General features: G+C 41.3%; 1 protein-coding gene across 4 annotated transcripts in view; it reads right to left on the minus strand.

The window, feature by feature from the left end:
• The window catches only part of WSCD2 (WSC domain containing 2), a 542,380-nt gene that overhangs the window by 139,124 nt on the left and 375,438 nt on the right, over nt 1-27,818 (minus strand). For all 4 annotated transcript variants that reach the window (XM_073625860.1, XM_073625869.1, XM_073625878.1 and 1 more), the window contains one exon: nt 9,192-9,376. In XM_073625860.1, coding sequence (XP_073481961.1) covers nt 9,192-9,376 — 185 coding nt within the window. The remainder of the gene's footprint in view (nt 1-9,191; nt 9,377-27,818) is intronic.

Raw genomic sequence — 27,818 nt, forward strand, 5'->3', positions numbered from 1 at the left:
TAAGTAGTATGTGTATTTTCAATTTTGCAATCAAATTTGAGAAAACCCTACTATACATTTATTTGTTCTCATTCACACAGCATATACACACAACAGTATATATTTTTTTTATATTCCTTATATTTTCGATGTTTCGAAATGGAGGCCCTATGGTTGTCTGCGAGGATTTCTGAACAATGTCAGACTGAGTTTGTCCCAAAGACAGGTTGCGTTTCCTCCTTTTAATATACAATGCAAGAAGCTTTTAAAGTTTTAACCATTTATTAAAACAGAAATTGCTTAAATCTGGTTTATAATGAATAATGAAAATCTGCCTGCACGGTACAGACAGGGCTAATTATGGAAAATGCTCAACCCCTCCATAAACAAAGAGAACTAACAAGATTTTTCAGTGCTAGATTTTCCAGAAAAGAGTATCTAAACTTTTGTTTCAAGTTATGCTATGTGAACGAGAACATTAATTTTATGCTTATTTTCTGTCTTTCCTGGTTCCTCTTTTACCCCCTCATTAACATGCTAATGACATTTTTTATATATAAATTTTATTAGGGCCAGTGATGTCATCAATGGGTCTCTGTTCTTCTTTATGCAAGTCAGGCATATCAGGGCTGCTGTCAGGGGCAGCAATGTATTGTACTTCCTGACATCATCACATCACCCTGCCTTAGTACTTCCCTCATAAGGCCTCAGACCAGATGCAAGCAGTGTAAATAAGCTTATAGCAGAAGACTGTATTTCTACCAATGACATGACAAAATATGTGGGCGATAACTATACAGGAAAAGCCGTTTCTGCCTCTGCTGCATATAGTCATAGTATTGAGTTATGTGGTCACACAACAACTCTATAATAGTGATGAGTTAGTGCTGTCCTTAGAAAAACAGCATACGCGTACCAGAATACAAAGTATAAAAATCTTGCTGTAATTGGACTATTATATTTTCAGCTTTTTTACTATTATTGCAGCTTCCAGATAAAGTTACATAATAATATATCAAGAGAAAATTGCCTTTGTTCAAGATATTTCTTTTTGTCAAACTATGCTGACACAGACCAAAAGAGAAAGACTAATCTTTCAAATAGACAGTTGCTACTCTGCTGCACTCGGGGAAAAAAAATCCAACTTGTGATGACAGCAAGTTTTGATGAACAATTGTTCCATAAAGATGATTAGCCAGCATCTCATAGATCTGTTAATCTGCTGAGCAATTTTATCTGTGGAATTCAAGGTAGTTGAGTTATCAGCAGAAAGTCACAGAGTAAGAAGCTGCAGAGATATGATATCTGACCGAGAACTGTAAGTGCATATTACTTTTTGCTATGGACTTCCTTGTGTACTTGAATAAAACATTATCCACACAAAGACAGCTCATAAGTCATATAACTGACAGGTCTTGTAGAAGGCTTGAACCAATTTCACAGTAATCCCACGACCATGAAGATAACAAGAAATTGTGTTAATAAATGTCATTTTTCCATAACTACATTTCATGCCAGAACAGAATACTGCATTGTGTTTTTTCTCTTTTAATACTGGCATGGGAGAAATGAATGGCAAGTTCATTACGGGCATGTTAGAACATATTTTAATGCTGAACTTTGTAACTCTAGTGTCTACATATGATTGAAAGCTCCTTAGGAATAGGAACTATCTGCATAGCTCCCAACTGTTCCTGATTTCAAAGGGACTGTCCCTCATTCAGAACAAAGTCCCTCTGTTCCTCTTTCCTCATTTGTCTCTCACTTTGGTCTGATCTATATAGTTATATATAAAACACATTACTTATCAAAAAGTGTTTTACAGTGCTAAACCTTTCATCCACTTTCTAAATTGCTCCATTTGTAAATTCCAAAAGCCAAAATAAAGTGTAGCACCCTCTGTCAATAGGTAGGTGCTAGTAAGGTTTATTTTACTAGGTTATCCAGCACCTGCACATTTAGGCAGGCTTATGCTGCAAACTAGGCCTGTCTGTTTTGTTCTGGGGGCTGGGAGTGGTCAGAGTAGCAGTGGGTGTGACCACCTGCACTTCAGTTCTGGGCACCTTCCCTGCTTCTGAGGAGAATATTCTGGAAGGGGGGCTGGGCATAGAACTGGAGTGGCAGGCAGCTTGTGTGTGGGCCCTGACCAATCCCCAATCGGTATTGGCAGGGGGCGGGCCTCGTATATAAGCTGAGGTGATATGCCACTGGGGGAGAGAAGTCGGCTGAGTGAAGTGAGGAATGGCATGTTAGGCAGCAGCAGGAGGCCATCCCCATCTGAGGGGGGTGCGCCGATCACAGGAGGAGGCCCGGAGAGAACTGTGAGGGAACATTGCCTCTACACGAACATTGGCAATGTCTCTGCCACCACACGGTCGGATGGCAGGGAACTCCTGGAGCAGAAGGGCAGGTGAAGCTGCCGATACGCATGGTCCAGTCAAAGTTCCTCATCAAGGACTCAGGGCTGTTGGAAGGTTGGTGAGTGTTACCACAGTGGAGGGCTGGAGGTGCCAAGGTGTCTGTGAGGGAACTCTGCTAGTACACGGTCACTAGTGGAGTCTTCATCAATACACACGGTGGATGATGGGGAGTCTTGAAGCAGAAAAGAGACTGTGGGGATCTGTGTGATGTTGCCTGTGGGCACATGATTTGCAAGTTGGGCTGGCTGGGAACAATAGTCCATATTTCCTAGAAGATATGCTTTTAACCCACTGGGCCTCCGGGGAGATGTTCCGCAAGCCTCAGGCCTAGTGGCAGGGTGCAACCAGAGCCAGTGGAGAGGCTTATTCAGAGTGGGCCCCCTATGAAGAGAATGTGTCATGCTTTAATTAGTAACTACAAGTTTTGTGCAGGAAGAAATAAGTCTGTGCAGGAGGAACTAAGTTTTGGGCAGGAGGTGAAAGAGATCTAAGAACTCTGCTTTTACACGGTCAAACGCGGTGTCTCTATTCAACACATGGTGAAGGATGGAGAACTCTTAGAGGTAGTAGTCTGCGGAGGTTGAGCCACAGGAGAAACAACAGTCTGCATGGAGATGCAGGAGGAGATTCGTATCTAATTCAATATGCACATTACGTCTTCTGGCTCTAACTTGATCAGAAGGTACTAAATTCTAAAATATGATGGCAATAACTTATCCTAAGGGCATCCCATATTCCTATCCCTATCCAAGTTGTACCCCCCCAATAAAAGAACAAAAACAAATCTCGCAAAAGACATCATTATCTCTGAAAGTGATGTATGAAGTCTGGCAGTGGGGTGATTTGGCGGACTGTTTGTTACTAGCTGCAACACCATGGCTACAAAAGGAATAGTGTGTGCCCTATGCCTACATATATTTTCTAATAGGTGTCCCTCATTCACATCTCAGAAAGTGGGCGGTATTTACCTAGAATATTTCTCATAACACTATATAGGGTATCTATCTATCTATCTATCTATCTATCTATCTATCTATCTAGCTATCTATCCTTGGCCAACAATCCTTTCAGCTCAACATCATCCATCACTGAAATGTCAATTTTGGGGCTCACTTTTAAACGGGAACATTGCTACAGTAATGTGTAAGATTAGTTTCTATATTTCTGCAAACACCTTTGGAAGCAAACTATCTTCAGGGTGGGCCAGGAGGTCTTACAACTAGGCATACTGAGCAGGCAGACATCATCTTAGCTCTGTAGCTTGCCACAAAGGTGATTTCATTGCATTGTAGGAAGGTAGGATTTACTTAGATTTAAATCTAACTCTGATTGCCTTGTGCACCAAGGTTAGAGGCCATATCATAGAACCTTTGCTCACATAGAAAAGTATAAGAAAGCAACTTGTGGTACCTCCACTTAGGAACTAATGTAAGGTGGGTAAGTTATTTTTTTTCACAAGTTAACATTAAAGCATCCACATACTGGGTGAACTGGATTTTGATTTAATTTAGCTTTATTTCGGTGCATGTTTAATATCATATGCTGTGATATTATCAAATTATTTAGGTTGTCATTTTCAAAAATAAGGATTATGTTCTTCACTTCATTCTCTTAGGAGTGATTAATCAATGGCTGGTGTCACCAGCGCTAGATTGTGGTCATGTATGGCTGTAAAGAAAATCACATGTGGTACAGTGGGAATTGAACCCAGTGCAGCTGGAAATCAACCATAACTGGAAGATATCCATATCTTCGAGTGAATAATCAAGTGGATCCTGAAGAAGCCCCTTCTCCTGGGCGAAACATGTCAATCCATAGATATATCTATATCTATATATCTTGTTTTTATGAATGGGGAAACAATAGAAAATAGTTTCTAATGTATAAATAAACACGTGTTTTATACAAATAGTATTTTTTGAGGTTTTTTAGTTTCATTTTAGGCACATTAATTATCCCCAGTTCCCCGTGCCTCCCTTTTTTTAGGGCAAATGGGAGATGTTCTTCTTTATATTCTAACAATAAAGCATATCTAGCCAAAAACTTTAAAAACGCCAAAAAATAAACAGTGTATGGAAATAATTTTTTCTAACTGTATACTTTTGTGGAAATTTTAATTTCACCTTCTGTCCTGTAGACACAACAGGAAGTAAGAGGAAATATCTTCAAAGTGAGGAAAAGCGCTTTTTAGTTGCTACCAATGTCCCCATTGGAACATTTCTTTTTTATTCCTGTTCTGGAGACAGCTAAAAATCTTGTTTTTTACTTCACTCTCTGTTTTGGATATAATGAAGACCGAAAGATAAAGATCACCTAAACAAATAGACAGAGTATACAAAAGATAGCAAAGAGCAAAGGGACTTTAAACGGCAACACAAGCCGATGCATTAAATCACTCTTTTTTATACCAAATAGTGAAGTAAAAAATACAAATAATGTTATAACAAGAAAAGACGAAGTAAAAGCATTGTACAAAAAATGTGTAGAGGCTTATAGCCTCTACACATTTTTTTTGTACAATGCTTTTACTTCATATTTTCTTGTTATAAAGTTTTCTATTTTTTACTACACTATTTGGTATAAAAAGAGTGATTTATTGCATCGGCTTGTGTTGCCGTTAAAGTCCCATCCATGAGTTGTTCTAATTTCTTCTATAATTAAAGAAAACATGTTTTGGTTTTAGATATGCTAAAGAAATTACCTTACTTGTGTGCTAGAAGATCATTAGGCAATGACATTTGTGATACAAAAAACTAAACAATCATACAAGATGATTGAAAATGGATGCAGCTCCAGGTCAGGTTTTGAGCTGACTGAAATCTCTCATTCAAAGGATTACCTAAATTGGTATCACAACGGACATTTTTTTTGAAGGAGGACTTTAGTTTTGGTGCCTGCTGGGTCACTCCTGCTTTGAAGGACATGTAAGATCTGAGTTGCCCAATAAAAAAATACATTTTTTATGTTACTGCTGTTGTGGCTAACTGGACTTATTTTTCTAAAGTCAATAATGTGCTCTAAGCAGTAAATCCAAAAAATGTTATCATATTGAGCAAGCTGAATACAGAACAGAACTGATTCCCATCTCACCTTAGTCCTGTCTTTTCAGGTCAAGCTAAATAATTGGCCAATCATGAAGCCAAATGCATTATGTTTCAGTGAGTTTTATTTTGTACTTGACAAAATACATTGTGTACTTTTCTCTTGAATAGATATGATTCATCTGAAGTGAATTAATGGGACAGAACAGTTTCACTAAACATAGTTCTACATTTTCAAACTACATGGGGTGAAACATTACCAAGAGTAACTTAGATATCAGAATGAAGCATTAGCCTCGTAATTCATTTTGCATTGACTTTTTTATTATTCACACACATCAGTTATCCACCTTGTGCCATGGTGAATCAGAACATTTGATAGGACAACATGAATAATATGCTGCTTACTTGACCTGAACTATTCTCTGATTAGCAAGGCACATAATATACAGTAATAGCATCGTTTTAAAGCACAATACAATTTTGTGTGGGAGGAAAAATCTTTACTTTGGAGGTGAAGCAGAGGAGATTTAAAAAACTTGCAAGGAAATATCTTTAGCGTTAAAATGCCTAAATTGTGCATGCTGTTATTTTGATGGGTAATTGAGCTGTGTTACAACTAACTGCCCGCAGATCTTACGAACTGGGAGCTAAAAATGGCTTGTGACCCAATATCTGTCTGTATTCATCGACTGGTTTAGCTAGAATCATGCAGGCTCAACAGTAAAACCTTCTAACCCCTGGAATCTTGTCAAGTAGCTGTGATTTTATAGTGTAGCCTCATGCAGAACTATGTCTGCCTGAGGCATGTATTGAATCAGTACACAATTCACTTGTGTATAGATGGGGAACATCATCATCTTTCTCAATAAAAGCCACAGACTGCTACAAAGGTAGCACCACCACTGGGCTGACTAAAAGACCAAGTGGCTCAACTCGGTAAGAGTCTTTTTAATAGCAGAATTAATTATGCCTCAGCATATTTCCATTTTCCAACATTTTTTCAGAACTCAGACACTTTATACAGAAGGTATCCACCTTCTTTAAATAAACATATGGCAGAACATCTTAGTTGCAAATATGGGCTTGCCATCACATTATAAAGGATAAGGTGACCTACAGGAGGAAAGGGGCAAAACGAGCTTTGGCCCTACTTCTCTTTTATTTTCATTGACAAATAGAAGAGGCTGGGTCAAGTTCAAGTTTTGCAGCAAAAGCTGGTATCTTCATTTAATTATAAAAGCGGCCTTTGTCTTTAAAATGTACATATTATTTTGATGTGGTTTTTGGATAAAGTAACTTCTGTGCAGAACAGAAAAATTAATTTAGTTTCATTTCGGATAGATTTGTTATGTTACTAATTTAGTTTCATTGATTCATTTTCGGCATTCATTTTGTTTTGTTTCATTTGCAAACTAATTCCAACTTTTCATATGGATTCAAATATGAATTGAAAATATTGATCTGATCCACATTCTGTGTGAAGAATAACTGGCTATTAAGGAGCGGGGCTGCCTCCCGGCTGCCACCTCTTTCACAATCATGACTCATCTGCTGTCTGCGGGACAGCAGAATGTAAACAAAACAATTGCTGGCATCAACATTTCTTTTTTTAAATCAACAGTGTGGGGGTCCCCCCAATCCATACCAAGCCCTTCAGGTCTAGTATTGATTTTAGGGGGACCCCATGCCAAAACTGAAAAGAAAATACTAGTCCCCCAAATCTATACCAGGTCCTTCGGGTCTGGTATGGATTGCAAGGGGAACCCCACACCGAAAAAAAAAAAAAAACATTGTGAAGTCTCTCCCTCACCAAAATCTATACCAGACCCTTATCTGAGCATCCAGCCCAGTAAGCCAGGAAAGTGGGGGGACAAGCGAGCCTCCCTCCTGAACCATACCAGGCCACATGTCCTCAACATGGGGGGTGCTTTGGGGAAGGGGGCTCCCCCCAAAGCACTTTGTCCTCCCAGGGTTGTGGGGGATCTGCGGGCAGGGGGCTTATCGGAATCTGGACGACTTCTTTAACAAGGGGGCCCCTAGATCCCAGTCCCCCATGTGAATGAGTATTGGGTACATTGAGACCGTATGATCTCTTATGATCTGGATCCTGTAATATACAAGATTTGCTGTTCTATATCTTAAACAGCAATTACATCTGGTAAATGCGACGTTCTACTTTTGGTGGAGGCGACACTGGGTGAAGGAATCACTTACTTTTAAACACTTTAGAAGACCACTTAAGGTGTTGGTTTATATATTTTTAGCACTGCAATTTTCCCATGTTACATCTTTTTACAGGTATTTATTTTTTATTTGGAGCCTGTAAAGCATTGCACCCTCAGCTGATCGCAGGTGCTATGCAGGACTGCTGAAGACTTGTCAGGGTATCCGTCTGCTCGTACCTCATAGGGCAGGCAGATACACACTGGCAGGAAGAATGAATGAACTACCAGAGTGCTCAACAGCGCCATGGTAGTTCACTGAAACTACAAGTTGACAGCCGCAAAGGCTGTCAGTACTTGCAGTTTGTCATTCACAGAACTACATGATGTGACTGGGCGCATCTTTTTTTTAAATAGTGACAGCAAGCGGGGGGAGGGGATACGCCACTTGCTAGCATTACAAGGAGCGGAGCAGGCGTCGACTACAGAAGTTACATGTTCCACCCTAAAAATGGATGGAACATGTGACATGTTCCCAAACTTATCCTTAAAGGTTAAGTGACCTCCCGGTCATTAACAACTAGTTATTGTGAGTACATAAAACAAATGCCGTATATATGAAACAAACTCCAAAATAAATTTTGTATCTTCGGCATTATTATTTTTGTTTTATTTTATTTTTTTATTTAATGCTATTGCAATCCAATCCAAAATATACAAAACAAATGCCCAAGTTACAAAATTAATTTTGGAATGGATTTTGTATCTTCGGCATTCATTCTGTATGTTTGTAATGGCATTACATAAAAGCATAGGGGCCCCCCTCCCAATACATACCAGGCCCTTTGGGTCAGGTATGTATTTTAATGGAATCCCCCCCCCCAAAAAAAAGCGGCGTTGGGTCCCCCCCACAATCCACACCAGACCCTTATCTAAACATGCAGCCTGGCAGGCCTGAGAAGGGGGGGGGGTGAGTGAGTGCCTCCTTTCCTGAACCTTACCAGGCTACATGCCCTCAACATGGGGGGGTGCTTTGGGGCAGGAGGGCTTTCCCTCCAAAGCACCTTGTCCCCATGTTGATGGGTTATTACTGAATTCATTTGAATCATTAGTTTTATTCAGATGCTTCAAACATCTGAATGAAACAAATTTATTTTGTTTATTTCATTACTGTTTTTTTTTCCTCGAATACATTGAAATTCATTACTGTTGTAAACGGAAATTCAAAAATTTTGTCCAAATTTCAATTCAGAACAAATGAATGCACATGTCTAACAGCTTCTGCATACATTATGTATTTTTCATCATATGCTTTGTTTGAATTCCCTAGGTTTGTGACAGGTTTATTTGAACTGAAATGCTACAAACACTCAGATGGCAATGCTAGATTTATCTTGTGCAAGGCACAAATGACCTGAGCAGATGAAATAAGAATTTGGCCTGTACATTAATTGAAAATAATAAGCTACAAATACAGTAAAAGCTTGCCTATGTTCAACACAAGCCTTATTTCTGGCTTCTGGTTGTTTTTTTCTGCTGTAAATGTAAACAGTTTCATGCTATGGGCTTTAGAGATCAGTACTCACACCTCCTTGCAGACTCTTGGGTGAGCTCCAGTCGATAAATTGACAGACGATTGACTCCACCACAGATGTTGCACTTCTCCCCCTTGCATTCCATATTACATTCTGTTTCACTGACATTTAAGGCTTTAATTTTGTGCCCGCAGTAGCACTCTGCTCCAAATTCAAGTCCAGCAAACATGTATCCCCTGTAAACAGAGGACAGTAACATTTTAAGAATGTCAGAATTGTACAGATCTCTTAAAATGTAAACGGTCAAGTCTAAATGGACCACAGAGATACATCTAGTCATAAATAGTGGTCATTCATTGCTTTCCAAATGTAATGCAAAAATACATAAATTGCATAAATAAACAGTTTTAAGTACCATACATTGTTATCACATTTATTAATATTTAGACAGACATATCCAGCACTTGGAAGTATGTTAAAGAAAGGTGATATAGCCTTGGCTAATGAATAATCTACATATACAGTACAACCAGTTAAGATTCAAAGTTATTTTTAAATTTCAGCTATGGGCCTATTAATTCAACATTACAAGTACATACAAGTATATGTGTATAATACAAGCACATACACAGTTATTTACTTTTCTATAAATTTTTGAGTGACAAAGAAGTAACAAAAAATAAATAAAAAATTCTAAAAAAGTGTTACCATAGATATCAAACAAACATTATGAATGTAGGCTTCCAGTGCAAACTGATATACAAATTTAGGCATGTTTAGGGCGCGTACAGCATTTTTCTTAAATGACCATGCTACAAAAAAATGAATGACTGAAATGAATAAGAAACAAACAAAAAACAAATTTACAACAGGGAAATATTTTAACCACTTATCTATCTATCAGGGCGTTTTTTTTCACACACATGTTAAAATCTGCATTTTTTTGCTAGAATTTATTTTATACCCTCGAACAATTATATATTTTCTGAAAGCTAAGACCATGAATAATAAAATTATGGTAGTTGAAATTTTTTATGTTGCACAATATTTGCGCAACGGTTTATCAAATGCATAGTTTCAGGAATAAATACACTAAAATTTACTTTAGTGCACACAAGTTGCATTTCGTAAATACATAACCAACATGTCAAGCCCTAAATTTTCATGTGCCTGTGAAAATCACAAACAAATATGGGACCCAAAAAAAAAACCTTAGGTGATGCTTTGTCAGTTTATAGTTAACCACAAATTATGGCCATGGAATTAATTTGCTCACTCTAACATTTACGACAATACCTAACATGTGTGTATGTGTGTGCCCCTATGCTGTGTGCCTTATGCTGCATGTTTGCATTAGAGTATGTATGGGGGTGAAGTGATGCTTTAAAAACATTGCTAGTTTTATTTCTTTAATTACAATTAATATTTTTACACTTATTAAAAGTTTTTCTTCAACTTTATTGCTATCACAATGGGGGATAACATTGACAGGTAACAAGTACTTTTTATGGAGACATCATTGTCTCCCCCTGCCCTCCAATGCAGATAATCAAGCAAAAATCATGCTTGATTAGATGAACCCTTGGCTACAGTAGTCAACGATTTGCAGCTCTGAACTCAGAAGTGACATGGCATCTTCTTCACAACACTGACCCAGGGGTTGTGGGGGTATGCAGACGGGGTTCTTATTGGAATTTGAAAGCCCCCTTTCACAAATGGTGGGCTCCAAATACCCCCCATGTAAAATAGGGGTACATAGTACCCCTACTCATTTACAAAGAAAGTAAATAGAAAATAACACATTAACACTTTTTGACAAGCCCTGGCACTTTCTAGACAACATGAGTGATGATGTATTTACATTGAGTGACTTTCTTAAGAACTTTTTTTTGTATTAAAGTCCTCTTTTTCAAACCCAGGGAGGTTCAGCTCATCCCTAGTAGTCAGTGAGAGGAATACCACTTATATTGATATCTGTGGGAAAATGCCCTCTTACATTCTTGGTCATAGGGAAAAAATCCCCTTGCAATAGTGGTCCTTGGGAAGAATGCTCCTTATATTGGTAATCATTGCCTCCTCATCTCAGTGAAAGAATGCCTCTTACACTGGTGGTCACTGGCCAGAATGTTCCTTATATTGTGGGTCAGTGGGAAGGATGCTCCCCTACAGACAGCTAAAAAGGCAATAAGTGTCAGTGGTCAGAAGGGACTGCTCTGTTTCTGTTTAGGGATGAGTTCCTGATATGTTCCAAACACAAGCTTGGATCAAATTTTGCCTGTTTGGGCGTTTTCGTCCAAACTTCAGACTCTTAACTGTTCTGTAGTTGTCAACATTCATATGTAGTTGTGAGTTTTTCTCCTTCTACTATGTGTGATAGGTTATTTCTTCCATTGTCAATGGTTGTAAAGGATGTTTAGCAACCAGTAACATTAACAGGCCCTATTCATTTGCTAGCCAGGAATCCCCAGCAGTGTAAGTAAATGAGCGAGAATAGTTAAAAAAAAAAAAACGATGTGAGTTCCCCCTGATATTTCTTACCAGGCCATTAAAAGGGGTACGAGTGTGGGTTGCAACCCCACCTGAACCATACCAGGCCACATGCATTTCCAGGGGGGTCCCCTTAGCAAAACACTTTTTCCCCATGTTGTTGAGGACAACAGTCTCTTCCCCACAAATCTGGTGGTTGTGGGGGTCTGCAGGTGGGCAGTATAGTTTAAATGAAAACAAGAGACAGTTTTGACAAGTCCTTTATTAAAAATCTTCCTCCAGTCTTCTCCCCCGGTCTGGTCTTCTCCACTGCTGCGGTCTTCTCCACCACCACGTGATGTCACATTGGGTGGGGTCTCATGGTGATACCACCAGATGGCCATGCCCCATAACTATATAAAAACTGTCAGTAAACAGCGCTGGCACAATGACTGGAGACAGCGTCGGAGTAGGACCAGGTTGGTGGCAGAGAAGACAGCAGTGACGGAGAAGACTAGAGGAAGAAGACTGGAGGAAGAAGACCGGAGGGAGAACACCAGAGGAAGAAGGACTTGTCAAAACCGTCTCATGTTTTTACTTACAATACACTGACTTTTTTTGGGGTGAATGGGTAGGGGTACCCTATACTCATTCACATAGGGAGGGCTGAGATCTGGGGGTCCCCTTGTTAAAGCCCCCTGCCAGCAGACCCCCACAACCACCACCCAGGGTTGTCGGAAAGAGGCCCTTGTCAACATGGAGACAAGGTGCTTTGGGGTGGGTGTGCACAGAGCCCCCCTGGCCCAAAGCACCCACCCGCCATGTTGAGGGCATGTGGCCAAGTACAGTCCCCCCTTTCCTGAATTGCTGGGCTGCATGCTCAGATAAGGGTCTGGTATGGATTTTGAGGGGAGCCCATGCCATTTTTTTTTAAACGGGGGTTCCCCTTAAAAGCCATAACAGACTGAAAGGTATGGATCTTGTGGGGGACCCCACGCTGTTTTTTTTTTTTAATTTTTAAAAAATGTCAGTTTTGCTGGGGTAGGTTGTATACATTGTACAGATACGCTACTTCGCATGCAGGTTAAGAGCATCTCGCAGGCTTGTTATTTAAATGAATTTTTCATTTTTAAATGTTGCCTTTAAAGCATTGCTAAAATTGCTGATCCCAGCCAAACTGGATTTTTTTATTTATTTTTTTTTCTCTCATGTATTTTTCCTAGGATTAGCTATAAGCCTAGAAACGGCTATAAAAGTGCTAAAAATAAATCTTAAAAAGAGCAAATAGTGATTTTTAACATTCAGATTCTGCACCTAAGCTTCAGTAATATTTGCTGAACCTACCTAGAACCAAACCCATTTAGGTTTGGTTCATACATGTTCCAGTGCAAATTGCTCCGTTTAGTGACATGAGAACTCTGTAAGCAGCGTTGTATGGAAGATCCATAAATGTGAATGACCTTCAGGATCCACCCTCTTATTACCCTTTCCCCCTGAGGTAGACTACTCCAAAACCCACTTCGTACATGACTGGGCAAAATTATGCGTTCAGTTTAAAAGTTAGCATTGCTTAGTGGAGATCTTTTTTAAATGCTTTTTCTTAAAGTTCTCTGTGCTGCTTCGTGAAGACCAAACATGGCTGTTAAATTGTGATGCTTATGAACATATTGGTAATTACGACATATGCTACAGTGACCATCCATCATCCTAATGCAGCCTGATGGGAATGGCAATTTTCATATGTTTCTATTTTAGTATACTTATTACATTCAGGGTCAAATTAGCAGATCAAGATGCTGGCAGCAAATATATTTATAGCTCAAGAATAAGCTGATGAACCATGAATTAACCTGTGTCAATTCCTTGAACTAGTACTTAAAGTTTTAATATTTAAAGAGTTTATATTCATGTGGTTAGTTAAATGGTTGGTTAGCTGGAAAAAGTATAGATATACAGTATCTCACAAAACTGAGTACACCCCTCACATTTTTGTAAATATTTTATTTTATACCTTTTTATATCACAACACTTTGCTACAATGTAAAGTAGTGAGTGTACAGCTTGTATAACAGCGTAATTTTGCTGTCCCCTCAAAATAACCCAACACACAGCCATTAATGTTTAAAACGCTGGCAACAAAAGTGAGTACACCCCTAAATGAAAATGTCCAAATTGGGCCCAATTAGCCATTTTCCCTCCCAGTGTCATGTGACTCATTAGTGTTACCAGGTCTCAGGTGTGAATGGGGAGCAGGTGTGTTATATTTGGCATTATCGCTCTCACTCTCTCATACTGGTTACTGGAAGTTCAGCATGGCACCTCATGGCAAAGAACTCTCTGAGGATCTGAAAAAAAGAATTGTTGCTCTACATAAAGATGGCCCAGGCTATAAGATTGCCAAGACACTGAAACTGAGCTGCAGCACCATGGCCAAGACAATACAGCGGTTTAACATGACAGGTTCCACTCTGAACAGGCCTCGCCATGGTCAACCAAAGAAGTTGAGTGCACGTGCATAGCGTCATATCCAGAGGTGGTCTTAGGGAAATAGACATATGAGTGCTGCAGAGGTTAAAGGGGTGGAGGGTCAGCCTGTCAGTGCTCAGACTATACGCCGCACACTGCATCAAATTGGTCTGCATGGCTGTCGTCCTGGAAGGAAGCCTTTTCTAAAGATGATGTACAAGAAAGCCCACAAACAGTTTGCTGACTAAGGACACGGATTACTGGAACCATGTCCTGTTGTCTACTGAGACTAATGCTGCGTACACACAAGCGGACTTTACGGCAGACTTTTTCCTGGGTGATGTTGACCACGCCCCCTAAAATGTCACAGTCCCAGCATGCCCAGGGACTGTGACATCATAAGGGGGTGGGGTCTCCGCCTATATAAGTCACAACGGAGCCCTCAGAGAGCAGTCCAGCCGGAGAGAGCATCGTGTCAACATCTGGAGAAGATAAGAGGGAAGAAGCCAAGAAGCCAAGAAGCCCAGAAGTCCGGACCTCCGCTGGCAAGAGAGCGGCCTGAAGACAGCGGAGGAGCCGGCCGAAAAACTGGAACACTGGGAGAAGAGGAACCGGAAAGACCCCCGAAGCCGGAAGAAGACCCCCGAAGCCGGAGGAAGACCCCCCACTGGAGCTGTTTAATAAATTATTTTAAAAACCTGTGTACTGTGTTTTATTGACACTTTTTCCCTAGGTGAATGGGTAGGGGTACCATGTACCCCATACTCATTCACATAGGGTGGGGGGCCGGGATCTGGGGGCCCTCTTATTATAGGGGGATCCCGGATTCCGATAAGCCCCTGCCCGCAGACCCCGACAACCAACGGCCAGGGTTGTCGGGAAGAGGCCCTTGTCCTCATCAACATGGGGACAAGGTGCTTAGGGGTGGGGGGTCCCTCGGGGCCCCCCTCCCCCAAGGCACCCCCCATGTTGAGGGCATGCGGCCTGGTACGGTTCAGGGGGCGGCGCTCGCTCGTCCCCACCCCCTTTCCTGACCAGCCGGGCTGCGTGCTCGGATCGGGTCTGGTATTGATGATAGGGGGACCCCACGCTGTTTTTTCGGCATAGGGGGGCTTCCCTTTAAAATCCATACTAGACCTAAGGGCCTGGTATGACCCGTGGCGGGGCTCGCAAGGTGTCAGTCTCGCCGATAAAAGAGGCAAGATTGACTTCCTTTTCTAGTCCTGTCGCACCTGAGTCATGTTCAAAATGAACGGACTTGTCCATGTGTGGGCAAGTCCGTTCATTCTGAAAGTCCACCGTAACTCCGGCGAAAGTCCGTCGGAAAGACGGGCGGACTTAGCCCGCCGGAAAGTCCGGTCGTGTGTGGGCAAGTCCGTCCATTTTAAAGTCCGGCACACCTGGCGGACAAAGTCCGGCGAAAAGTCCGCCGAGCAAAGTCTACCGTAAAGTCCGCTCGTTTGTACACGCATTAGATAAACTTATTTGGTTCAGATGGTGATGTCAAGCATGTGTGGCAGCAACCAGGTGAGGAGTAGGGATGAGCTTCGAGTTCGAGTCGAACTCATGTTCGACTCGAACATCGGCTGTTCGCCAGTTCGCTGGACAGCGAACAATTTGGGGTGTTCGCGGCAAATTCGAAAGACATGGAACACCCTTTAAAAGTCTATGGGAGAAATCAAAAGTGCTAATTTTAAAGGCTTATATGCAAGTTATTGTCATAAAAAGTGTTTGGGGACCTGGGTCCTGCCCCAGGGGACATGGATCAATGCAAAAGAAAGTTTTTAAAAACGGCTGTTTTTTCAGGAGCAGTGATTTTTTTATAATGCTTAAAGTGAAACAATAAAAGTGTAATATTCCTTTAAATTTCATACCTGGGGGGTGTCTATAGTATGCCTGTAAATGGGAGCATGTTTAGAACAGTCTGACAGCAAAATGACATTTCAAAGGAAAAAAGTCATTTAAAACTACTCGTGGCTATTAATGAATTGCCGGTCCGACAATACAATAAAAGTTCATTGATTAAAACAGCATGGGAATTCCCCACAGGGGAACCCCAAACAATAATTAAAAAAAAAAAAAATGACGTGGGGGACCCCTAAATTCCATACCAGGCCCTTCAGGTCTGGTATGGATATTAAGGGGAACCCCGGCCAAAATGTAAAAAAAAAAATGGCGTCAAATTTTTTTTAAAACGGCGTGGGGTCTCCCCAAAAATCCATACCAGACCCTTATCTGAGAACGCAACCTGGCAGGCCACAGGAAAAGAGGGGGGACGAGAAAGCGCCCGTACCAGGCCACATGCTCTCAACATTGGGAGGGTGCTTTGGGGTAGCCCCCCAAAACACCTTGTCCCCATGTTGATGGGGACAAGGGCCTCATCCCCATAACCCTTGCCCGGTGGTTGTGGGGGTTTGTGGGCGGGGGGCTTATCGGAATCTGGAAGCCCCCTTTAACAAGGGGACCCCCGGATCCCGGCCTTCCCCCTGTGTGAAATGGTAAGAGGGTACAAAAGTACCCCTACCATTTCACAAAAAAAGTGTCAAAAATGTTAAAAATGACAAGAGACAGTTTTTGACAATTCCTTTATTTAAATGCTTCTTCTTTCTTCTATCTTCTTTCTTCTATCTTCTTTCTTCTATCTTCTATCTTCCTTCGGTTTCTTCCTCCATCTTCTTCTTCTGGGGAGCATCTGTGGGGCATCCTCAAATGGAAGGTGGAGGAGTGCAAGATCTCTAACATCCACCAGTTCAGTGATGTCATCATGGAGGAGTGGAAGAGGACTCCAGTGGCAACCTGTAAAGCTCTGGTGAACTCCATGCCCAAGAGGGTTCAGACAGTGCTGGAAAATAATGGTGGCCACACAAAATATTGACACTTTGGGCCCAATTTGCACATTTTCACTTAGGGGCGTACTCACTTATGTTGCCAACGGTTTAGACATTAATGGCTGTGCGGTGAGTTATTTTGAGGGGACAGCAAATTTACACTGTTATACAAGTTGTTCACTCACTTCTTTACATTGTAGCAGAGTGTCATTTCTTCAGTGTTGTCACATAAAAATATATAATGAAATATTCACAAAAATGTAAGGGGTGTACTCACTTTTGTGAGATACTGTATAAATACAATAAGTCTTTGACCCATAAGTTTGAATATAGCGCACAAGAGTTATTTAACAACTTCAGCCCCTGAAGAATTTACCCTCTTCCTGACCAGAGCACTTTTTGCGATTTGGCACTGCGTCACTTTAACTGACAATTGCGCGGTTGTGCGACATTGCACCCAAACAAAATTGACGTCCTTTTTTTCCCACAAATAGAGCTTTCTTTTGGTGGTATTTGATCGCCTCTGCGGTTTTCATTTTTTGCGCTATAAACAAAAAAAGAGCGAAAATTTTGAAAAAAACACAATATTTTGTACTTTTTGCTATACTTTTGTACTTTTGCTGGTTTGCGCAAAAGTTATAGTGTCTACAAAATAGGGAATAGATTTATAGCATTTTTATTATTATTTTTTTTTACTAGTAATGGTGGCAATCTGCAATTTTTATCATGACTGCGACATTATGGCGGACATATCGGACAACTTTAACACATTTATGGGACCATTAGCATTAATACAGCGATTACTGCTATAAAAATGCATTGATTATTGTAAAATTGTCACTGGCACTGAAGGGGTTAACACTAGGGGGCGATCTAGGGGATAACTGTGTTCCCTGGGAGGTGATTCTAACTGAAGGGGGAGGGGACTGACCAGAGGAAGTGACAGATCGTGGTTCCTAGTTAACAAGAACACACGATCTGTCACTCCTGTCAGAACAGAACAGGGAAGTGTGTGTTTACACACACTCATCCCTGTTCTGTGTCTCCTGCTCACGACCGTTCGTGGCCAGCGGTCATCGCAACCGTCGGCCACGAGCATCGGCACCCGAGCTGTGCAGCGGGCGCGCGCGCCTGCTATTCTGACCCCTCGAGCCGACATATAGCTACGACGTCTCGCGCAGGGGAGCCAGCCTGCCGCAGTGTAACTGCGGCGGCTGGTCGGGAAACGGTTAATATGTTACACATATCCTGTAGGAGCTGCTGGAAATTTCCCAGGTTTTTTGCCAGTTATTGCCCCGCAGAGGTGTTCTTTTGGTGTTTTTATTTTTGGGGTAACTTGGATAGGGTTGGGGAATTTGGGGATACTCCAAAAAACAATGTACAAGATGGAATTGAAGCAAACATCCTTGCAAAAGCAAACTGTGGCTTTGTAGTAGGAGCAGTTAAAAGCACAAAAACTTCTTCTTAAGAGCAATTAGAGCAGAGCCCTTTACAGAGAATTAGATTGACTGAGCTCTTCTGGACACCAGTCAATGTCCTCTTTACACAAACACACAGCCAACTCTCTAACACAAGAGGGCTGGGAGCAGCCCAAAAGTCTGTAAGATTTCTCTTACTGTCTGTACTCACAAATGTCCTTGGAACATTAGTTATCTCCTTCCAACATCTATAAACCTTTTTACTGTAATACCAGACTAGATCTTTAGATGACAGCCCCTCAGTTGGCTCTGTAACTTCCGCATACAGGCGCCTCAGCTGGCCCAGTTGAGGCCTCACAAACAGCAAGCATATGGCAGTGCTGCCCAGAGGGCAGCAAGCCCTCCAGGTTGGACTTCCCCTTTCCAGGATAAGACCAGAAGCTCTCTGTCTCAGTATTTACACAGATGTCAGCAACCTCCAGGCCACCCTCTCTGGAATTAGCCAGGGCTGTAAAAAAATTCATGCTGCGATTTGCATTGCTTCACACCTATGTTTCAGAGAGATCTGCACCTCTCTGGAAAGCAGAGGAAGCAATCAAACCAGAAGCAGCTGTAACACTGAACAGACCTAACTAAGCACATGCAGCTGCACTGATTATGGTGATCTAGAACTAAATTTGCCTAACCCAGAAATTGCAGCCACACTGATTACAGTGAGAGCTAAATTTACCTAACAAAAAAAAATACAGCTCCACTGAACAGTGAGCTAAAATTAAATCTACCTAATCCTAGCACCCTTCTAGGAGACTGCTACATATATATATATATATATATATATATATATATATATATATATATATATATATATATATATATATATATATATTCCCAGTCCAGTTTCACTGGAAATTAAATGTTCAAGGGTTATTCACACTAGATGGAATTCCATGATGGAAAAGTACATGGTACTAGAAAATCTGTTATCAGTGAGGCCTGTATGATGCATTTCAGTAAATTTTGAAAACATGCAATGGTTTGGGGCTCACTGACCTGTAGTCTCCTGTTTATGTTGATTGAGATGTTAAAAACCAAATTGCAAGGCAAATGCAATAAATCACAGGCAATACTCTATGTGCTTTAATTACATCTGATTCCATTGAGTCCTTAGTGGACCTTTTGAAGTATCTCCACAATATACTATTGAAAAAAAGAGGAATGATGTTCATTTAAATTAAAATCCTCTTTTTTGACTAGTGAAACATCTTCTAGGAAATAACCATTGTCCAACAGATAAAAGCCAAACAGTTTGCTGAGTCATCCAAGGGAAGAATCCACTAAATTCAAACATAGGGGGTTATTTACGAAAGGTCAATCCACTTTCCACTGCAAGTGCACTTGAAAGTGCACTGAAAGTGCACCTGGAAGTGCAGTCGCTCTAAATCTAAGGGGTTCATCTGAAATGAGTGGAAGCTCTACTGATTTTAGCATCCAATCATGTGCAAGCTAAAATTCTGTTTTTTTAATTTTCCTTGCATATCCCCCTCTGCTCTACAGTGACTTTACTTAGGGGGACAAACATAGGGGGTTACTTACGAAAGGTCAATCCACTTTCCACTGCAAGTGCACTTGAAAGTGCACTGAAAGTGCACCTGGAAGTGCAGTCGCTCTAAATCTAAGGGGTTCATCTGAAATGAGTGGAAGCTCTGCTGATTTTAGCATCCAATCATGTGCAAGCTAAAATTCTGTTTTTTTAATTTTTCTTGCATATCCCCCTCGGCTCTACAGTGACTTTACTTCCAAGTGCACTTTCAGTGCACTTGCAGTGCAAAGTGGATTTGTCTTTAGTAAATAAACCCCATAGTGTCAACCTTAAAGGAAGTCTATGGGAGCCAAATCTTATTTATTTCTATACTTTTTTAAGGCCAATTTGTAAGCTTTAGAAAAAGCAGCATTTTGGGGTTGTTTTACTGAATAAAAATAGACTGTTCACTTTGCAGGGAATTTTCTATTAACTGAGGAAACTGCACTGACTTTCATCAACCAATCATGTGCAAGTAAAAATGCTTTTTTTTCAGTTCTCCTTGCAAGTGATTGGATATTCTTTGCAAAATAAAATTTCATCATGTTAACTAATCTCTGGGGGAAATTCTCCTTTTTTTTTTTTTTAAATGGGTCCCCTGGCAACCTTAAGCCATAATTTACCAGCATGTACTGCATACTGGTACATTATGACGGACTTACCTACAAACGTAGCCCTCCAGCACTGCGCGCGCATGACTCATTGTGTTTAGGCCGATTCTTGGTAGTCTATATCCTTGCAGATAAGCTATCTTTGTAAATTTCTTTCAGCTGCCTAAAATAATGATGAAAAAATCTCTCTGTAGAAGCCTGGTTAACCCTTAGATACTTAGGAGCGAGTTTAACCCTCCCCTCTTGTGTTGTAACTCACATATAAAAAATATAATTCTTAATAAAGAGTTCAAACTTACTTTGCACACGAAAGCTGCCCTGTGTGTTGGGGTCTCCAGAATTCTGACGGGGTCACTGTAGGCTACCAAGGAAGGGTGGTCGGCTGTTCAGTAATATATGCTTTCAGAATGGGGGCTCGTCCGATTAAAGCAATCATTCCACGGTAAGTGAATTTTTGTGAAGGACACAAGTATTTAAACAATACTTTTTTCTCATTTTGGGAAGGAGAATAGTCTAAAGGTAAATCCACCATGACCTAAAACGTTTCTGCTTATTCTTTCTGTCGCTTAGAAGTATAAGATAATTTGTTGTGTGGATCAGACGACTGTAAGGTAAGACAGTCATTCCCCACTGTCAATAGGGGTCAAAAACATGATAAAGTAGTTCCTCCCCGTCCTCCCAAACCTGGGGAAACATGTAAAGATTATGTAGCTAGGGTTTGTGGTATGGATTATGAGTTCATAGTCCCATGGGAATGTGGGAAGAAATTGAGAAAGAAATGACAAGTGTTTTTAAAAATAAGTCTTCCTCCCCACTGCTATGGCGTGCAAACAAAAAAGTGAATCAGTACTGGATTTTTGGAAGAGATTCATGGATACCTAGACTCAAGAGGCTGGGTTATCCTTACATTCAGATATGACTAGTCTGATGATTCAGACTTACATCTCTAACCTGAAACCACAGATGGGCTTAATGATCAAACAAATGATTTCTGAATGGCCAACAAGTACTTTGGTTGTTTTTCAGAAAACATTAACAGAAAAGGATGCTGCAGGATGTTTTGATATAGCAAAGGAAAAACCAGTAAGTGCCCATTACCAAGGAGGGGCACAGCAAATGCCTCCCCAGGGTAATGGTGGGCAGTGGGGAAGAGGCAGAGGAAGGAGCAGAGGAAGAGGAAGAGGATTTTCTGGGGGTCCTTAGCAGTCCAGAACCAGTTGTTTCAACTGCAGACAGGAGGGCCACTGGAAAAATCAATACTCATATGAACTTTTCAATCAACAACAAAATAGTCAAGCCCCTGCCCAGATACAGAACCCTCAGCCAAATCAGGGAGTGAAATACCCCATTCAGCGGACTCAGCCTAAACCACAACAGCAATGAAGCTGCCCAGAAGGTAGTATCCCAGCACCCCCCCCTTGTCTCTCGCTCCTTTGATGAACAACCAATAGTGACTCTGCATGTTCAAGGAAAGTTAACCCCTTTCCTCCTGGATTCAGGAGCTAATCGTAGTAGCCTCAGTGAGGACTACTACAGAGCAGAGACAACGAATGCTGAGCCTTCAATGGGAATTAATGGGATACTCACCAAAACTTTCGAAACCCCTCCCCTCCCAGTAGTAAATGTAGAACGCAGATCAGTGTCGTTGCACCACAGTTTCAGAATAATACCAATCTGCCCTGTCAATCTTTTGGGGAGAGACTTATTAGGTAAGTTGGGGATTAGAATGGAGATAATCAGGGAGGTGTGATTGCTCATTCTAAAAAGATTCCTATATGGCCCATAATGTTGAATACTGAAGTGCAAGAGACATACACAAGACTTCCCAGTGTTCTGACAAATTATGGTCAGAGAGCATTCTAGATGTAGGGCTCATTGTCAAAAGAAAAAGAGGAAAGCAATGCCACTATGGTAGAACACTTCTTAAAGAAAGGAATTCTAAAAGAAGTTGTATCGCCCTACAACACACCCATCAACCCAGTTAAAAAGCCGGATGGAAGTCATAGGTTTGTTCAAGACCTTCGAGCTGTAAATAACCTGGTGGTGCCCATTGCGCCTATAGTGCCTGATGTGCCTTCACTCCCTACCTCCATACCATCCGATGCAGAGTATTTTTCTGTGATTGATTTAACAAACACATTTTTTAGAGTCCCTGTGGATGAGGAGACACAGCCAATCCTTGCTTTTTGTTTTAAAAACTGCCAGTTGACCTGGTGTAGAATGCCCCAGGGTTATGTAGTTTACTCAGTGGTCCTCTGGGCAACCCTGCATTCCTGGACACCCCATCATGGTTCCGTCCTGCTCCAATGTGTTGATGATTTGTTGTTGTGTAGTCCAAGCCAGGTTACATGCAAGGAGGATGGTTTAGATCTGTTACATTGCTTAGCAAATAATGGTCACAAGGTTTCTAAGAAAAAGCTACAATGATGTCAGGAGACTGTTGAATACCTTGGTTTTGTACTCTAAAAGGAGAAAGGAAAATCAGTCACAAGAGAGCTGCGGCTCTCATGGGTCTTCCAGGCCAACTCATTAAGAAGGACGTGCAATCCTTTCTTGGTATGATTGGTTACTGCCACCAATGGATACCTGATTGTTCCTACTACGATAATCTCCCGAGGCAAGCCACAGGTAATGACATCCCTGATTGTGTGAAATGAAATGATGAAATGTACAATGCTTTTGTGTATCTTAAAACTGCAATGGTCACAGCTCCTGGACTTGGATTACCTGAATATGGCAAGATGTTTCACTTGTTTGCCAGGGACAACTGTAAAACAATCTTAGCGCAGGAGCATGGGGCAAACTCCGCCCTATTGCATTTTTTTTAAAGGGTTGTGCCTATGCCAGGACAGGGCATGCTGGCGTGTCTCAGAGTTCTGGCATCCTGTGCGATGGTGGTGGAAATGGCTAAATCATTCACTCTAGGACATGCCACTACACTACACACCACTCACAATGTATCCATTCTACTAAAGAATATCCATACCCAGCACATGTCAGCCCAAAGGCTGAGCGGTTATGAAGTAATTTTACTTTCTAACCCAAAACTTGAGATAAAATATGCCTCTCCCACTTCTAGCCCAGCTCCAATCCTGAATGCCTTGCTAGGCTTGAAAGGTGAGGAAGGTGAGGTAGTGCCTCAACATGACTGCATGAACCTCATCCACCAAGACACATACCCCAGACCAGACATGTCTTCAACTGCTTTCCCTGGAGCACAGAATGTCTTTGTGGATGGGTCTTGTTCAAGACCAAATAATAACACATACCGTGCAGTGTATGCTGTTGTCCAATTGCCTGATAAAATACTGGAAGCAAACCCTGTCCCATTCCAATCAGCACGAGCTAAAGAACTTATAGCTCTTACTAGAGCCTGTCAGCTTTTTGAAGGACAAGATGTAAACATCTATACTGACTCCAAGTATGCATTCAGTGTTGCGCATGATGTTGGAATTATTTGGAAAAGGAGTGGATACCAGGCAGCAGATGGCAACATTCCACGCTTGTCACAAGCCTGTTAGAAGCCATACAACTACCAAAATCCATTGCTATATTGCACTGTAAGGCACATACAGGTCAGCAAGATGAAATAGCCAAGGGAAATGCTTTAGCTGACAAAGCAGAAAGAGAGGCAGCATCCACACAGCCAGCAGACAACTAAATGCCTCACCTGAAATCCCACTCCTAGATCAAACATTGCATGATCTCCAAACATATGCTACAAAGACATCCAACAATGGAATGCAGTAGGTGTGCAAAAAAGCTCAGAATCTGACCTTGTGTGCCATGAGGGGAGACCATGTATTCCTGTAACAAATGTTCCTTTATTCATTGCACAATACCATGGGGTAGGTCACAGAGGGTGACAGGTTACATGTGAACTCTTGGATAGAGATTTTTTCATCCCTGGTCTTCTCTCTTTAGTTAAGGCATATGTTTCCAGATGCATCACATGCATTCGAAATAATCCCAGGAACCCTCACAAGGCAAAACATGAACACCTAATCTATCCATCCACACCATTCACTCATTTATAAATTGATTTCACACACATGCCTAAGTTAGGTAAGGCCACGTACACACGGGCAGACTTTTCGACCGGACTTGTCCGACAGACTTTCCAGCGGACTTTCGACGGACTTTTGACGGACTTCCGACTGACTTTTTAACGAACGGACTTGCCTACACACAATTTCACCAAAGTCCGACGGATTCGTACGTGATGACGTACACCGGACTAAAATAAGGAAGTTGATAGCCAGCAGCCAATAGCTGCCCTAGCGTCGGTTTTTGTCAGTCGGACTAGCATACAGACAAGCGGAAATCTGGGTCCGGCAGAGCTACGACGTAAAGATTTGAAGCATGTTCCGAATCTAAAGTCCATCAGATTTGCGACTGGAAAAGGTCTGAAGGTCTGGTGAAGCCCACACACGAACTGATTGTTCACCGGATTTGGTCCGTCGGCGTCTGTCAGACAAGGCCGGTCGGAAAGTCTTACCGTGTGTACGCTGCATAAGAGACAAGAATACCTACTTGTAATAGTGGACATGTTCTCAACATGGATAGAAATGTTTGTAACAACAAAGGAAGATGCACAAACAGTAGTGAAAATTCTTACACAGGAAATCATTCCCAGATGGGGATGCCCACTTCAAATCAACTAGTCAGGCATAGTAGAAAGGATGAACAGAACCATTAAGGATAAGATCAGGAAGGCCACTGGAGGTACGTATACCAATTGGAAGAAGGTCCTACCAGCAGTTCTAGCTGAGATAAGAATGACACCCTCTAAGAAAACAGGATACTCTCCTTTTGAAGTCCTAATGGGTAGGCCATTCCCCACCCTATGGGCCAGACAGCCACTTATGTTAGAGGGTATCTTGATCACATTCAGGAAGAATATGTAAGAAAACCTATTGAAACTTTGGATGAAATTAAAAGAAATGTTGCTCGCACCTCTCCTTTTTCTTCACAGTAACCTACACACCCTTTTCAGGTGGGTGACACCATGGTGGTCCAGCAATTGAACCACACCAAGAAGAAGGAGTATCCCTTCGGACCCCCAACCACAGCTACCCACACAGCTATTCTGGTAGAGGGACAACAGGCCTGGATTCATGCCAGTCGTATGAAGAAGGTGGATCAAACACCTATGAGGCAGATTAAAGACAAAGGAGGTGAAGTAAGCAGTGAAAATCCTCAAATAGTGAGCGAAGCAGGTGGTCAAGACTCTGAAAAAGATGACCTCGCTTATTTCACCACAGACTTCGGGGAAGGCCTTGTGCCTCCTATTCTTGACCACTGTGATTGTGTTCCTACCCACATGGATCATAACTAACTGTATATATCACCCTGAGGGTGCCATAAATGGCATATGTGGAGCACAACCTATACATGACACATGTAACAGGTCAAAAAGAGAATCATTGGTAGAAAATCTAATGGGGAAGGGTCAATCACATTCCATGATAAAATGTTACTGATGAAGTTCAAATATGCATATGCACAAAAATCAGGTTATGAGAAATGTTGGATATGTAGTAAACTCGAGTCACCTAATTATATTATTTTACAAAGATTTGGATCTACGATCTCATCTGAATGTCTTGATTGAAGACTCCCTAACCTGATTTAACAGAATGGTGCCTTTCAACTCGGATACAGTCCAGTGGGCTCCCAGCCAGAGAGACACGAAATTCACGTTGAGCAGACAAGTGGCCATGGTAAGAAACTGTTATTCTTACTTATTCTGCTCTCCGTGGCGAGTAATTAGATGGTGTCTGGGGTCCATTAGCTGAAGGAGTCTTATGCCGTTGATGAGATGGTGAGATTAAGGTAAAATTATGTGTTTAATTACTAGAGCCACTAGAACCCCTGACCCAGGTGCTGAAAGTAAAGCTTACCACAGTCTTTATTACAGTAGAAACTCTGTAGTAAAGTAATTTTTTATGTTTTTATTGTTATAGAGCATATGATCAACTGTAACTCCATTTTGTAATTTCCCTTCCATTTTATAGTTCTTGTGTTTAAAGAATGTACGTGCCTTATCTTACACTTCTTTCTCGTTAGAGTTTTAGACTTTTTTGCTTGAGCCAAGTTTTAATTAAACCCCCCTCTGTATGACTCATTGTGTTTAGGCCGATTCTAGGTAGTCTATGTCCTTGCAGATAAGCTATCTTTGTAAATTCCTTTCAGCTGCCTAAAGTAATGATCAAAAAATCTCTCTGTAGAAGCCTAGTTAACCCTTAGATACTTAGGAGCGAGTTTACCCCTCCCCTCTTGTGTTGTAACTCACATAAATATAATCATTCTTAATAAAGAATTCAGACTCACTTTGCACATGAAAGCTGCCTGTTGTGTGTGTGTTGGGATCTCCAGAATTCTGAAGGGGTTGCTGTGGGCTACCAAGAGTGGTTGGCTGTCTAGTAATATATCCTTTCAATCTCATTTAACAAATTTGGTCTTGACCATATTTGGTCAATGATGTAACCTTGAATCCCCAGCACTGTATTTACATTCTAGTATTGTTAGGAATCTGTCATTTGCAATGAGAGTAGCGGAGGCTGGAGATCATCAGATGTAGCAGGTCATAGTGTCAGCAGGTCAATGTCGAGGGTAGTCACTCATCATAATTAATGTGGATCTTCATTGCTGGATGAAAGGATTGATGTTGATTAACCTCTTTCCACTAAGCCTATTGTAAAATGACAGCTGGGCGGTAGCACTGTTGTTCTGGGAGGATGTCATATGGCATCCTCCCAGAATCGTGCCACGCTCCGATGCGGCCGATGACAGATCACTGTACCAGGCTACTGCCAGTACCATGTGACCACTGTGGCCAATCACAGCAGATCACATGACAGCTGTACACAATAAAGGCTTTGTTACATGCCTCTCATTGTGTACTATTGTGATGAGCTGCATTAAAATGGCCAATATATATATAGAAGAGTGAATGTTAAACCTGGGTGTCTCAACCGTAATGTAAAAAGTCTTAAAGAGAAAAAATGGCCTTTAAAAAATATAAAGTGGATGGGTCATTGTCAGCATTCCAGCACTACAAGGAATGCAATAAGAAGTTTAAGAACAAAATCAGGGCGACTAAAAAAGACTACGAGAGACACATAGCAGAGGAGAGTTAAAAAAAATAACAAGGGATTTTTTAGATATTTTAACAGTAAAAAGGTGAGATCAGAGCACATTGCCAACATAAAAGATGATGATAGGAGGATCGTTACAGAGGACACAACTGTACTAAATGCTCTCTTTTCCTCAATTTTTAAACAGGAAAAGGAGGGGTATAAAGACCA

This window comes from Aquarana catesbeiana, linkage group LG01 (genome assembly GCF_042186555.1).
Source record: "Aquarana catesbeiana isolate 2022-GZ linkage group LG01, ASM4218655v1, whole genome shotgun sequence".
In the NCBI taxonomy this organism is placed as follows: Eukaryota; Metazoa; Chordata; class Amphibia; order Anura; family Ranidae; genus Aquarana; species Aquarana catesbeiana.